The sequence below is a fragment of the Myotis nattereri genome (genome assembly GCF_964212035.1).
Source record: "Myotis nattereri genome assembly, chromosome: 17".
Taxonomy (NCBI): domain Eukaryota; kingdom Metazoa; phylum Chordata; class Mammalia; order Chiroptera; family Vespertilionidae; genus Myotis; species Myotis nattereri.
The window spans coordinates 7,110,606-7,126,040 of NC_138092.1; the positions used below are offsets into that span (position 1 = coordinate 7,110,606).

Here is a 15,435-nt window from a genome sequence, read left to right on the forward strand (position 1 = left end):
AAGTGTATTTAGATAAAAATACACATTTAAACTTTGAATGTTTTACTGCTAATAGTATATAATATTAATGAGAAATCATAGACTTTGATTAATCATCATAATAAATATAACATCAATGAGTGTTTTCCACATATAGATAGATAGTATGCAATCAGTAAATTCATGCCAAGGTAATAATGAATCTTTAAGGTACTCGAGATTGTGGTAATGTCAGTAACAAAGCTTAAAGGTGTAACTAATCCTCTACTTTTCTAAAGAGCTTCAACATCTAGAGATAGTGAGTGACCAGGATGAGAAAGACTGGGATGACATCCCAATGTGGACCAGGGGAAAAACAGTGATATAACTATAAAAAAAAAAAAGAATGGTGGCTTATGAGACTTGCCTTTATATATTTGAGGAATTGCCAAGTAAAGAAGGGAGTAAATTATGATTTTTTTCCCAAGGAAGAACTGGCACAAATGGATGAGAGATATAAGAGAGTTTTCTTCATTAGAAGCAGAATTCCTAATAATGTCAAATGTCCAGTTGCTGCAAAATGAAGCAGTGGTTTTCTTGACATTGAGAACCTCCCGGCAGGGAACCTCGCAGGAGATATTCCTCTCTTTGAGAGAATATGTTGGGGTTTTTTAAAAATACGTTTTTATTGATTTTAGAGAAAGAGAAAGGCAAAGGGAGAGAGAGAGAGAAAAAAACACCGATGTGAGAGACACATTGATTGGCTGCCTCCTGCACGCACCCCACATCCCAACCGGGGATAAAGACAGCAACCTGGGCATGTGGCCTGACGAGGAATCAAACCGGCGGCCTTTCAGTGCGTGGAACGATGCTCAAGCAAGTGAGTCATACCAGGCCAATATTTCTTAATTGGGTGGGAGGTGGGGCAAGATGATTTCCATGGTCCCTTCTTAAGAGTAAACACGTAAAAATGTTCTTAAGAAAGTCACGGTTGCCCTGCAATATGCACGTGTTCCAGTGTATTGCCTTGATTTGCAGTCTGACATATGCCTTCCAGTTTATTTACTCGTGGCCCTCTGGGACACTGTATTGTCCACCTGATGCCGACTAGAAAGCCACTCAGTGATTTAGATGAAGAAGCCTTATTTCAAAACCACACTTGTTTATCAGACACCTCATCATGGCAGGTAGAGGTGTATAAGGGACATGAGGAACTATGACCAGACAACAGTCCATCCACAGGAATCATCGGTGGCAGCCAGCGCTGCTGACACATCCCTTTACCGCGTGAAGACAAGTCCTGAAAACAGCCTTTTCTACCATTTACTAAGCGCACTGTAACTACTTTGGAGCCACTTGAATAATGGTAAAGTAAAATTAAAATGTGTTTGTCTGAGTATTTTAATCATCCACTGACATCTGAGAAATTGTTTTTAAATAGCAACTACAATTACATGAAATTTTCACGTAAAACAGGTTGAAAATCTCCCTATTTCACAGAATTATCACTGCTGGGATTGGTGAACAAAGACAATGAAAAATAGGCAGTGTGCCCTACCTGGTGTGGCTCAGTGGATGGAGCGTTGGCCTGTGGACCGAGGGGTCCAGGGTTCGATTCTGGTCGGGGGCGCATGCCTGGGTTGGGGCATGTAGGAGGCAGCCAATAAATGATTCTCTCTCATCATTGATGTTTCCATCTCTCTCTCTCTCTGAGGTCAATAAAAATATATATTTTTTAAAAAGTAGTGTATTGCTCCACTTATTCTAGTACTGGTTTGTTTATTGTTTGTTTTTTTATTTTCCTTTTTTTTAAAAAAAAGAAATAACTTTTAACTTCCTCCTCAGTCTATTCTTTAATTGGGCCACACATGAAAACATGATTCATTATTTTAAAATCCTATAAAGCTACGATTTTAATATTCCACTTTTTATTCTAATCATCACTTACGTATATGTAAGGACGTTTCAAGTACAACATTGCAAGCTCATGATTTTATTTTTAACTTATTTTATAATTATTTTGAATGAGAACTGATTACGAGATCAAAAGCACATGCAATCAGAGTGTAATCACAGGGAGGTTAGAGAACAAGTAAGTAACTTAGAAAAGAGCCACATTATCATAAGAGACATGTGGCTCTCTCAGCACCTAAAACAGTAAAGAGAGGAGAATTGTCTGCTTTCCTAAGTGTCAAGCTGAGCACTGATCACAAGGCTGAAAAACAGGCAGTAAAATGTGTCTTTTCCTTCTTCGTGCTTACAGAGGAGAGAGACACTTACATCTTCACTTTCTGTTTAAAATAAAGTACTGACTTTTCAAATGCCTGTTTTCTAGGTTATAGCATTCTAACTGAACACACATTCCCATGAAACAGTGTTTATGAGTACTCCTAGGTTTGGGGTGGTTAATGGAAATTTGGATCTAGGTAAAGAGAAAAAGTTTAACATTCTATTCTTCTTAAAATTTTTTCTAATAAATATAAGATCTTGGCTCATTTGGAGAATTAATTATAGCATGCAATAAAATACAGAGTCCGTACTCTCACAAGGTGTGTCTGTCTTTTCTTTAACCCTACAACATCCCTATAAAGGAATAAGGGTTGAGAATCAGAGGCGTAATCCTCAGAGATCTTCTTTCTGTCACTCTGATACCTCTTGTTAGCATGTGTAATTCCAATATGATGAAACCACCACATTCACAAAGATCGAGTGTTGCAGGGCCATTCTTGCCCAAGACAGACATGCCCAAGCCAGGCCTCCTTGTTGAGAGATATCCCAAGTAAGGCATCGTGAAAAAAATCACCTAACTTTATTATGAGACACAGGTTAAACATATCAAATAACCAAACATTTTAAAAAGGTAGCATAATACCAAGTATTTATATGACCTGTGAAAAAAGACCCGTCAGCCTTAAATTTCACAGTATCTTGGAAAACTTCGGCATTACCAGAAAATGCTGAATATGTACATACCCCGTGACTATTGATTTCATGCCCAGATAATCCCTAGGCAACCACACAGGAGATGTATGCATGATCATCTATGACACCCATCACTGCCCTTAATGGCTGACAGTCTTCCTATTTTTAAGAAATATTTGCCACAATCCTTTTCAGATTTCAAAGCAAAATCTGCGCAAATAAATTTGGATCTGGAGAGTCATTTACGTGAAAAGAGTTCTGGATGTTCATAAGTTGGTAAAAAAAAAAAAAAAAAGTTACACACTTTTGCTTGACTTTTGAATTTTTCTTAAGATTTCTTAAATCCTCCAGCATGACATAGAAGAGTTGTGGAAAGAGGAGAGTGTTTAAGACATGGTTAATATTTAATATATATTTTTAAAGAGTAATTAAGATCAAGTAAGTTAAATGCTATACACCAATACTCAATGAAGTGAGGTTTACAGTCTCAGATATTTTGTTAAACGATACTTCCCCAAAAAGTACGGGGAAGAAAGGATTGACAAGTTTATTAATCAACAGCGATAATCATAAGGAAGTAATAATAAAGAGACAGGAATAGGAAAAGAAAAAAAAAGTTTGAAGTAGAAAGACAGAGAAAAAGTAGAGAAGTCACTCCTGATAATATGGGTAAGACTCTAATGTGCGAATTACCATTTCCCACAGGAGCATCTCTGACTGCCCCTGTGCCAGTGTGGTCTGAGGTAAGATCTTCAGGCTATGGGCCAACTCTTTTCATCCTCCCTCTCACCACTTCAAAAATTTCTACCTGTGATTCTAAGGCCACTAAAGGAAAATCAACAATACTTGAAATTTAGTATTGTTTCATTCCAGAATACTTCTGTATACACACACACAAACACACACATGCATGCACGCACACACACACACATGCACGCACATATCTCTATATATTTTATATATAAAGTGACTACATGCTAAATCTATATTTTCAGTTTTTTAACTAATGCAGATGTTTAGCACGTTTCTGGATGGAAACCTATGTGTGAAAGTATTCTTGAACCGATACATTTGGCTACTTTCTGGTCAGTATTCCAGAAAACTTTCATGATGGATTTTCTTAGTTGAACATAAACTAGTTGGTATCAAGTTATATATACGTGTGTGTGTGCGTGTGTGTGTATTTTTAAAAGAAATTTACCAACGTGAGAAACTCTACGGCCAGGTAATACTTGAATCACTACTTACATTGTGCTTTGTGAGGTTTGAAATATTAGTTGCTATTGCTTGCAGCCAGTCGATGCAGTCGTCAGCAGAGAGGCACTGAATGATCCCACTGCAGACCCCGTCCACAGCAATGACTTGAAAAGCATTCTGCCTGCAGATATGTCAGCACAGATCAGATCAAAATGTCATCTCATGTATCTATTTGCAGCTTGAAATCAAACCTGTTGAAAAATTCTTCTCTCAAACTATATAAATACAGCTTCAAATTCAGACTTGTTTGCTACTCTTAATATCTGTTTTTAAATAGAAGACTAAAGATAAACTAAGATAACATGTAATTTTGAATTCTCAGAAAGCATCTTGAGATTCAGATACATTTGAAGACATTTTGAGTTATAAAATATATATTATGTAAATAGAAGTACATCTACGATGCTTTAGGACTCTTTCCCAGTTTACCAGAAAATGATACCTCCCACATAGCCCAAAACAGGTGAGGGGATTGAACCTGCAACCAAGGTATGTGCCCTTGACCTGGAATCAAACCCATGACCCTTCCGTCCAAGGGCTGATGCTCTAACCACTGAGCAAATTGGCCCGGGCTCCTCTTGACATTTTCAATGCATCTTCTTATTTATAATTGAAAGATCACATTAAAAAACACCAATATTAAACATCATGTAAAAAAATCCATCTGATCTAGTGAGTCATTTAGGATTGCTGTATCTTTGCGGATTGTTAAATCACTTGATATTATAAGCTGCAGCATTTTTGTTAATTGTTAAACCACTTTCAGCCCCAGTTTTCTTGTCTTTTCAAATTTGGTTTGGAAAAGAGGTTCTTACAGCTCCTCTTCAGGTCTAAATGCTCATACTCTAAATTATGTGAATGTTGTGCATTTCCATAACAATTAAACTTTTCCTTAAAATGTAATAACCAGTCTACGTAAATATGTCTATAAACTTTTGTTAATTTTATTGTTGTTGTGGAGAAAATTAAACAATGCCATTGTAAATTGTTTGCCAAGTGCTATAGAATTTAAAGCAACTCTGTACAACTCTAATATTTATTTTTTTCTGTATCAAGTTACTATGTTTAGATATAAGCTTGAAGAACAGAAATAGACAAAAATCCCCAAATAAACTGAAGGCACTCTAATGTCTCATGCTTGAGAATTATTCTTTTGTACAACACAACAAACTTTAGAAAATGGACACACTGCTTTGAAATCCTATTCAGAACTGTGCACTTGGTAAAAGTCTTTTGCCTCTAAAACGCTCTGCATCTAAATTATTAACATTTTTAGAGAAATTTGCTCTGATATTCTTGACCAAGCACTTTCAACTGATAACAAAGAAGTATTCAAATATACATGTTTGATTTACCTTAAAATGATATGAAAACCCTTTAAAAAGTACAACTATTGTTTGCGTAATCTTCTTCTGGATTTGTGACAAAAATATGCATGGCACAAAAAGAACGTAATGTTCCATGATTTTCTTAGGTTTAATTTTAGATTCAACAGAGAGTAAGACTGAAATATCTACACAGAAGCTCAGCCATCCTAGGCAAATGAGACCTAATTTGACTTTAGCAATATACATTTCTTTCCACTTTCTGATTGCCGTAACTATTGCTTCATGTACCATGAATTAAAGTGTGTCTTGGGCATATTTGTTCGTTCTGTTTTAAATGAATCACGGCAGTTTGATATTTTTAGCTGACTGGAGTTAATACACTCAGATCAAATCTGCAATTTATGTAATCATATATGTGACATAAGTCCTAGATAAAATTCTGAAGGACTTAACCTTTCATAAATCCAGGGCTGTATATTAACATATATCACTTTTGACATCTGTCTCTACTTTTCAGGTTGGCTTGATGGAAACCCTATCATAAATAGAAGTGAAGTATGTATTTAAAGAGCTTCTTTGTTTACATACGATCTCTTACTTGATTTGGTTATTTGGGAAGGTTTTTGAGTAAAATAGATTGATTAAAAAGATTACTGTTTTGGGGCATGATTTTGCCTCTACTATTGAATGAATTAGAGTATTGATTAATTGGTCAACAGGGCCCAAATTTTCCCTAAAGGAAACTGAGAATAATATAGACCAAAAGGTGGCAGGTTCTGGTCAGGACACATACTTAGGTTGTGGGTTTGATCTCCAATCAGGATACATGCAGAAGACAACCAATTGATCAATTGATGTCTCTCTCTCTCTCTCTCTCTCTCTCTCTCTCTCTCTCTCTCTCTCAAAAACTCAGTACTAATTTAAAAAAAGATCTTTGCAAGCCATGCTGCAACATTTCTATATAATCTTGAAAGCTGAAGCATTGCAATGAATGAAAGGATCTCATTTGTATTTTAGAACGATATCTCTGTGGTGGTTAAAAAAGGTAGAAAACTTAATAAGGTTAAGAGATATAAGAAGGATATTGAATTACTCAAAATGGCCCTCACTGGTTTTGCTCAGTGGTTAGAGCATCGGCTAATGGACTGAGCGTCCTGGGTTTGATTCCAGTCAAGGGCAGATACCTCGGTTGCAGGCTCAATCCCTGGCCCTGGTCAGGGTGCATGAGGGAGGCAACCAATCAAATGTGTCTCTCTCACATCGATGTTTCTCTCCCTCTGTCTCTCCCCTCCCTTCCCTCCCTTCCACTCTCTCTAAAAATCAATGGGGGAAAAATATCCTCTGGTGAGGATTAACAACAAATAATAAAATAAATAAAAAATAATAATAATAATAGTAAATTACTCAAGATGAACAAATGATAAGAATCAGTTTCTCGAGAGTGGTTCTGGGTATGTAGGAAGAAATATTTACTCAAAAGATACTGAAAATATGCCATTTATTTGATTTGGTTATTTGGGAAGGTGTTGAATAAAAAATAAAAAGAAGCACTCAGGCTTGTGATTTCAGTAATTTATTCTATTTCTCATTCAGTTCATGGACACAGACAACAGTGCGGTAGGTCTTGGATGGATGGGGTTGGTGCAGGGTGGAAGGGATCAGTGAGGGGGGAGGGGGGAGGAGACGTATGTAATACTTTTAACAAGAAGATAAATTTAAAAAAACAATTAATATAATATACAAACACTTTTGAACCATAAAGCATGCTAAGCACTAAAAGTAAAGAGATAAATACTTTTTCCAAACCTCAAATATACATTATGTGTATATTATATATACATAAACTATTATATTCATTATGCTCATTTTTCACATACACAAAATAAAGCTTGGAGATTAAAAGATCAGCCAAAGTTCACAAACCTCTATTTCTTCTTCTAATTCCCTGACAGTGCAACTTTCTTCAATATTTTGACATTTCAGAATTGAAAGTAGACATATGTTAGACCTTTTATGTATGTCTAAAATATATAAAATAATATGAAATATAATATGAAATTAGACATATATTAGACATACAGTATGAATGAATTACCATAGAAAATATATAACATCTCATCACTGATAAAAATGAGAAGTATTACCTCATTGAAGTTAAAATGATGGACCTTGGCAAAACCAACCAACAAATTGTTTCCTAGTTTTTGTGCTAAGCTAAATAATCTTCTATACTTGTCATCGTAGAACAATTATTTGTCCTTTCTTTTGGATCCTTACTATTTCCACTGCCTGTGAGCTTCTTTAGAGACGGAACCAAACACAACATCTCCCAGTCACAGACATGAAATAAACTTTTATTGAGTGAAGGAGTGAAAAATAAATGTGTTCTTGAATCTGAATTGCTGTGCTATCCACTCTGAATAGTGCTATGTTTACAACTGCTTATTACTGTATTATTTATTGAGTGTAATTCATTCAATCACTAAACGCTTGATGTATGTATAGGAAACTAAGATAATTTTACTTACAAATTAGGGAGGATAAATGGGCCTAAATGAAATTAATGTTTCTGTACTTCATTCAAAGTGATAAATTGTCAGTACCAGTAGTGTCAGAAGATATGCATGTATACTGAAGAACGAATGTAGAACGCTACCGAGAAAACTATGGGAAATGTTATATTCAAAAACACTATAAATAAACTAAGATGTAACCCTAAAACTGTGAGTATATCTGAAGCAAACTTTGATGGAAATGTCTAGTTCTGATTACATATATTAGGAAAATAATCTGAAAAATTAATGATCAAATGAAGGTTTGGCAAAACTGTGGCCTATGGGCTAAATCTAGCCTGTCGTCTGTTTTTATAAATAAAGTTTTATTGGAACAGAGCCATACCCATTCATTTATATATTATGTACGGCAGTTTTTACTGTAAAGGGCAGGATTGAATAGTTGCGACAGAGACATTAAGGCCTGCAAAGCCTAAAATATTTACTATACCACTCTAAACAGAAAACTTTCTAGGCCCCTAGAACTTCCATCTCAAGAAACTGCTAGAACAGAAAAGCAAGCCAAAGAATTGAAGGAATGGAAACAACACAAAAAAAGAAGCCGAAACTAATTATTTACAATATGTACACATAACGAATAGTTCGAACAAAGCCCCAAATTAGTCCTTTGAAAAAAATAAATTAATAAAATTTACAACCCTCTAGAAAAACGACCAAGATAAAAGAGAAGAAAACAAATTTCAAGAATGAAAAGTAAGACATCACTAGTGTTCTTACACTTATTTAAGAAACTAATACTATGAGAATATCATAAACTATATGAAAATAATTTTGCTATCAACTAAATTATACACTTTCCTTGAGGAAATACCTTATTAAAAAGAATACAAGGAGAAATAAAAAAAATTCCATAAAACTATATCTATTAAAGACACCAAATCCATTACAAAATTATTATTAGAGTCAGGGTTTTAAGTGCTGTTTTTTGTTTTTATTTTAATCAGATTAATAAATGTTTTACTGTGTTATACTATTCTTTCCTAATTCTTCTTAATACTACCAGAACTATCCTACATAATAAAAGCCTAATATGCGAAGTGTCCCACCATTCATTCGACCCTTTGACCAGTCACTATGATGCACACTGACCACCAGGGGGCAGACGCTCCGGCCAATAGGTTAGCTTGCTATTGGGGTCCGGCCAATTGGGACTGGGAAAAATGGGCCGGACATGCCCTGGAGTCCTCCCACAGTCCCTTCCCAGCCCCGATCGTGCACCAGTGGGGTCCCTCGGCCTGGCCTGCACCCTCTCGCAATCTGCAGGCCAGGCCGAAACTGTGGGCCTCTAGTATGAAAATAAGAACCAGAAGGCATCCTATATTAAGAGTTTGACTAAAGGTCCCTTTTTGAATTAAGAAAAAAATCAGAATTCAGTAACATGAACTCACCGACTCAAATCTGTCCCGGGCACATACTGAGAGAAGCGAGAATGAAGTAGAGGGAGCAGTCTCAGGTCACACCACCGCTTTTCCCATCTCAAGCCTGGAGAAGTTGGCCATGAAGAACATGATAATGTGTCCTGAAAAGAATTCCAACATTCACTAGTGTCTTTTTTTTCTTTCTGTGTTTTGAGTTTCTATTTCAAAAATCCTTTGGGGGGATATATTTTCCCCTAAATAATCAGAAGGTATTTACAGATTACCACAAGGAGAAGTCCATATTAATGAACAATGAAATTATATTTGTTAACTTCTTTATGAATGGAATTCTAACAGAAAATGCAGGAGTACATCACTGAGATTAAGGACGGTAGAAAAGCATGACAAAAATGGGGATGGAGATGGAAGAAAAAATAAATGTGTGACAAAACTGAATTCATCCACAAAAGGGAAAGACAGGGCAAAACTATAATGGCAATGAACTCATAAGTGACAAATAAAAATAAGTTGTACTTAATTCAATTAGCCAGTATTTTCTGAGTATCTGCTAAGCACAGAACACTTATAAGAGCCTGTGATTTATTAGTCACTGGCAAATATTTTTGCATATAATAAATTTTCTTATCAAACAACTTTTAAAAACTACCCAAAGAAATACTTGTCCATTATTTTAATTTCATGATTATAAAATGTTTGTATTTTCTTGTATTTAATGTCATGTTAATCAAATACTGCTGATATAAAATCACATGTATTTTATGTTTCATTAGAAGTTTGGATTTTTTTCTTATGTATAGAGGAGATGATTTGAATATAATGGAGCTTTCCATTTAATCTTGAATTATGCTTCTATCATTGTATGAGCTTCATTGTTAAATTTTCTTTGTGGCCGTAGCACATGGTGTAATGTTGACATTGAAGTTGTCATGGGTTGTAAGAGGCCAAGGCTTAATTTGATGAGGGGACTGTTGATACTGATTTCTCTATAATTTCTGAATGACAGTGTTAGAAAGAGGTTCTATTTTAGTCACCTTTTCTTTTGGATATTAATTTATTTAAAATTGCTTAGGAAATTGAAAAAAATGTCCACCACACCGTTATCATTATTCTTGGCATTATTATGTTAATGGACAGCAGTTGTGTACATACAAATCTACTACATCCTTAAAAGAGTGGAGAACACTCAGAAGGGTGAAGTGGCTAAGACCTCTCGGTGAGAGGCCCCCTTCAATTAGTGAACACTTCGGTGTAAGACCCCTGTCTTTTGATGCAAGACAGATGCTCTTAAAGCTTATCTGGCAACTACAAAAACACAAGCATGGGTTTCATATGAATCTTTCTCCTGGTCTTCATGTACGATATGGTAGATGGTCAGCATGGGGTCATTTGGGTGGCAGTACAACAGGGGGAAGAGGATTTAGGCTCCAAATCAGAATCAGACCACCTGGTTTCAAAATCCCAATTTCCTAACTGACTACTCCTTTAACCTACGGGCAAAGTATGTAAACTATCTGTATCTTATTGTACTTATTTCCAAAGATAAAGCTATCACAAGACTCCTCTTACAAAAAAAAAACAAACAAACAAAACTAAAGCTTTTCTAGAGGCATTAGAGCAGCGGTTCTCAACCTGTGGGTCGCGACCCCTTTGGGGTTCAAACAACCCTTTCACAGGGGTCGCCTAAGACAATCGGAAAACACATATATAATTACATATTGTTTTTGTGATTAATCACTATGCTTTAATTATATTCAATTTGTAACAATGAAATCGGGGGTCACCACAACATGAGGAACTGTATTAAAGGGTGGCGGCATTAGGAAGGTTGAGAACCACTGCATTAGAGCATTGCTTCCCTACCTTTCCAGCAGAAGCACCTATACGTCTTCTAGCTCAATATGTGGAATTCTGTATAATAAAAGGCTAATATGCAAATTGACTGAATGGTGAAATGACCAGTCGCTATGATGTGCATTGACCACCAGGGGGCAGATGGTCAATGCAGGAGCTGCCCCCTTGTGGTCAGTGTGCTCCCACAGGGGGAGCGCCACTCAGCCAGAAGCTGGGCTCACGGCTGGCGAGTGCAGTGGAGGTTGTGGGAGCTTCTCCCACCTCCAAGGCAGTGCTAAGGACCCCTTGGGGGATGTCCGCCAAGTGTTCCCAAACTTTGAGAGGGCACAGGCCGGGCTAAGGGACCGCCCCCCCCACCCCCACCCCAAGTGCACGAATGTCATGCACTGGGGCTCTAGTAAAAAAATAAAAGTCTCTTACTGTTAGCTCTGTTAGCCTTCATGTTTGTAAGCACAGAGGATAATTGTGAGTTTTACATATAACCAGAAAGGATTGTTTTGTATTTAGAATGCATAAATGTTTTAAAAGGTTTAAAAAATTATAAAATTCAAATAAAACCTGTTTATTCCAAAATATAAGTGAAAAATTTAAAAAAATTTCATTAAATATATAAAAAACTCACATGCTGATTTTATCAATCATTAAATGTATGTATAGCTTAACATTCATTATAGACTAACATAATGTATGGGTTAGATTTTTCTCATTTAACATTAATTCCCTGACATGCATGAAGATGGTTAAGAAAATCTAAAAAGTGGCAAATAAAATAGCTCCTTTTAGCTAAATAATTTCAGTAGAAAAATGATAAAAGCATGGCAAATCATTTAGAGCATGAAATTATATATAATATGCAATGTCATAAAATGATTATAAGATGTTATGCATGACCTCTTGCAGCTAAAAGTCTCTCTAGCTTTCAGACCTCAGAGGAGAAAAATAACTGACCTACTTATGTTTTCCTTCTTGGCTTATGATAATACTTAAATTATGACGCCACCAAGGATTTCAAACCAGATTCAATATCAGGTTCTGCAAACTATAAATATACATATGGGGGGGGGGCTTTGGGCGTTAGCCTCCTTATTAATATGAACCACGCTTCAGTCATCTTACTGTATTATTGGGATGATAGTTGAGATGTAAGCCACTGTCACACAGAGGAGAGGAGGTGCCACTACTCTGGTCGCTTGGTGCACCTACAGGGAACAAAAACACAACACCCCACAGGTCAGAATGCCGACGTGCTCTAGACCGGTGGTCGGCAAGCTCATTAGTCAACAGAGCCAAATACCAACAGTACAACGACTGAAATTTCTTTTGAGAGCCACATTTTTTAAACTTAAACTATATAGGTAGGTACATTGTTATTAACTTAATTAGGGTACTCCTAAGGCTTAGGAAGAGCCACACTCGAGGGGCCAAAGAGCCGCATGTGGCTCGCGAGCCGCGGTTTGCCAACCACTGCTCTAGACGAATGCATGCTACACTGTTATATTTTATTTTATTTTTTAAATATATTTTATTGATTTTTTTTTACAGAGAGGAAGGGAGAGGGATAGAGAGCTAGAAACATCGATGAGAGAGAAACATCGATCAGCTGCCTCCTGCACAACCTCCCCTGGGGATGTGCCCGCAACCAGGGTACATGCCCTTGACCGGAATCGAACCTGGGACCCTTAAGTCCACAGTCTGATGCTTTATCCGCTGTGACAAACCGGTCAGGGCTACACTGTTATATTTTATTATGCTCAATTATATCAATCAAATCAGGTAGTAAAATAAATTTCTATTTCACTTATATCAAAGTCAGAGTTTTCCAAGTTAACCCATTGACTGAAGTTATCGGGGTACTAAAAGAAATGTTGATCTTTGATTTCAGAAAAGGGAATACTTTATTAAGGAAAATAAACAACCTTATAAAAGCAGTATATAATTTTATTTTTTTCTTTCTTGATTAAGGTATTACATATGTGTCCTTATCCCCCCCATACCCTCCCCCCAGCCCCTTACCCCTACTCTCCAAAGTGAACTATATTTATTATACTTAATAGTGCAGGGTTTTGTTTGTCATCAAAGTTCTATATAATGTCCTGTTTCAGCCTCCTGGCAAATCCTGCCTTTAGATGCAAAAGAGGTTTTCTGTGTCGTTTTTATAAGATCTCTTAGTAAACACTATACTTAGAAGTACCCTTATTGCCACTATCTACTTTTGTAAAACTGCAACAAAAAACTGAGACCTATTAATATTTATTTTCTAAAGATGAGCTATTGGTGTTTTAAATATTTTTCATTTTTCAAGATTTCACAATTTGGTAATTTTTAAAATTAGGACTAGAAACATATTTCTTTTTTAAAAAATATATATATATATTTTATTGATTTTTCACAGAGAGGAAGGGAGAGAGAGAGTTAGAAACATCGATGGGAGAGAAACATCAATCAGCTGCCTCCTGCACATCTCCTACTGGGGATGTGCCCACAACCCAGGTACATGCCCTTGACCGGAATCGAACCTGGAACCCTTCAGTCCGCAGGCCGATGCTCTATCCACTGAGCAAAACCGGCTTTGGCTAGAAACATATTTCTTGATTTCTGTTTCATTTAAGCTTTTCTAAAGATCATATGCTTTTTGGAATGGCTAATGTTGACAAACATGAGATATTAATGTAATTGGCTCCCAATTTTCATTTGCAATATTATACTTAAATTTAAACATCAGGGTCAAAAGTAACACTCCTAATATATTAACTGATGTGTGAAAATGTAATGATTTTGTTCTACACTTTCATTACTCTAAAATTCTTAAGTTGTCTTGGCGCTCAGAAGGGAATCATACACTTTTTCCTATACTAGCCTGAATATGGTTTTTCCGCTCTTTAAATCTTAAAGACTTCATACTTTGTTTTAGCTACTTTTCCTGTTGATGTTTATCTGTATCTCTCCTATGAGACAATATTTGTAATGCACACACATATTACTTTCAAACTTTTATCCATTTTGAATGGAATAAAATGAAATCATATCAAATTCTGTGAATTGGCAACTTAGTTTAAATAGACAAAAACCATTGGGAAAAAAGTTTATCAAAACTTATAAAAGAAGAAACTTAACAATATATTAGCAAATTAAAACCAGTAATAATAATAATAAACAATACTTCATGGCCTTGTGGTGTTTCTCCATATTCAAAATCAATTTTTTTATGGTCACCACATCAATAGAATAAAATATATATATATATAATATCTCAAGGTATATAAAAAAAACAAAATAATTGAGACGGGGCGGGCTCTCCACCACCAACTCCTGTGGGGACCAAAGCAAGACAGAGACCACTGAGGGAGTCCGGAGACTATGGTGGGGCAGCAAGTCTAGCATCGGGGCCGCCCCCACCCCAGCCGCACCCCAGGCCCTGCAAGAAATGATGGCGGCGGAAGTGGCGGCCTTCCCTATGGACCACAGGTTCCTGAGGCTGGCCTTGCCCATCACCTATGTCCTGCACAGGGACAAGGCAGAATGGTGCTGCAGAACGATGGCCCCAAACAGTGGGGGGGAAACAGAAAAGTCCCAAAAAGGAAATCTGCCGTCTTCTCAACATGTACTCGAATCCCTTAGCATTAACGTCTCCCTGAATGGTATATGCATCACAATGTGCAGCACCAATGATTGCAGGTAACTTTTATGTAATGGATATAATGTAACTTGCATTTCAGCTCAGGAAGCGAGCAAGTGCTGTTAGAGAAATGGCACCGACAGACTTGTTCCACACAGGGTGACTATAAACCTTCAGTTTGTAAAAAATACAATATCTTCAAGGCTCACTAAAGTGAAGTGCGATAAAGTGAGTATGTCTGTATAATGCTACAGTAATCACCAGTGTGATTTTATTGCAAGAATAGACCTAAATTAATGAAAATAAGAAAGTGGTTCCTTGATTCTTGATTGCTATTTCAGACACAAAAAAGTAATTAATATAAGATGGACTATAAAATTCAATGCTATAAGGCTGCTAAGAAAATGTAGGTAAATATCTTTGTGGTCTCAGGTTTGGCCATTATTTTTCACAGAATATACAGAAAGGAATAAGCATATAAAACAAAAATGACCAAGAAAAAGAATGGTAAATTAGATTTTATCAAAATTTAAAACTGCAAACCTAAGACA

General features: G+C 36.3%; 1 protein-coding gene across 2 annotated transcripts in view; it reads right to left on the reverse strand.

Moving 5' to 3' along the window:
• The window catches only part of SNTG1 (syntrophin gamma 1), a 107,783-nt gene that overhangs the window by 22,205 nt on the left and 70,143 nt on the right, over nt 1–15,435 (reverse strand). For both annotated transcript variants that reach the window (XM_081110880.1, XM_081110881.1), the window contains 3 exons: nt 12,385–12,467; nt 9,427–9,557; nt 4,129–4,258 (listed from right to left, as the gene is read on the reverse strand). In XM_081110880.1, the coding sequence (XP_080967006.1) occupies nt 4,129–4,258; nt 9,427–9,557; nt 12,385–12,467 (344 nt within the window). The remainder of the gene's footprint in view (nt 1–4,128; nt 4,259–9,426; nt 9,558–12,384; nt 12,468–15,435) is intronic.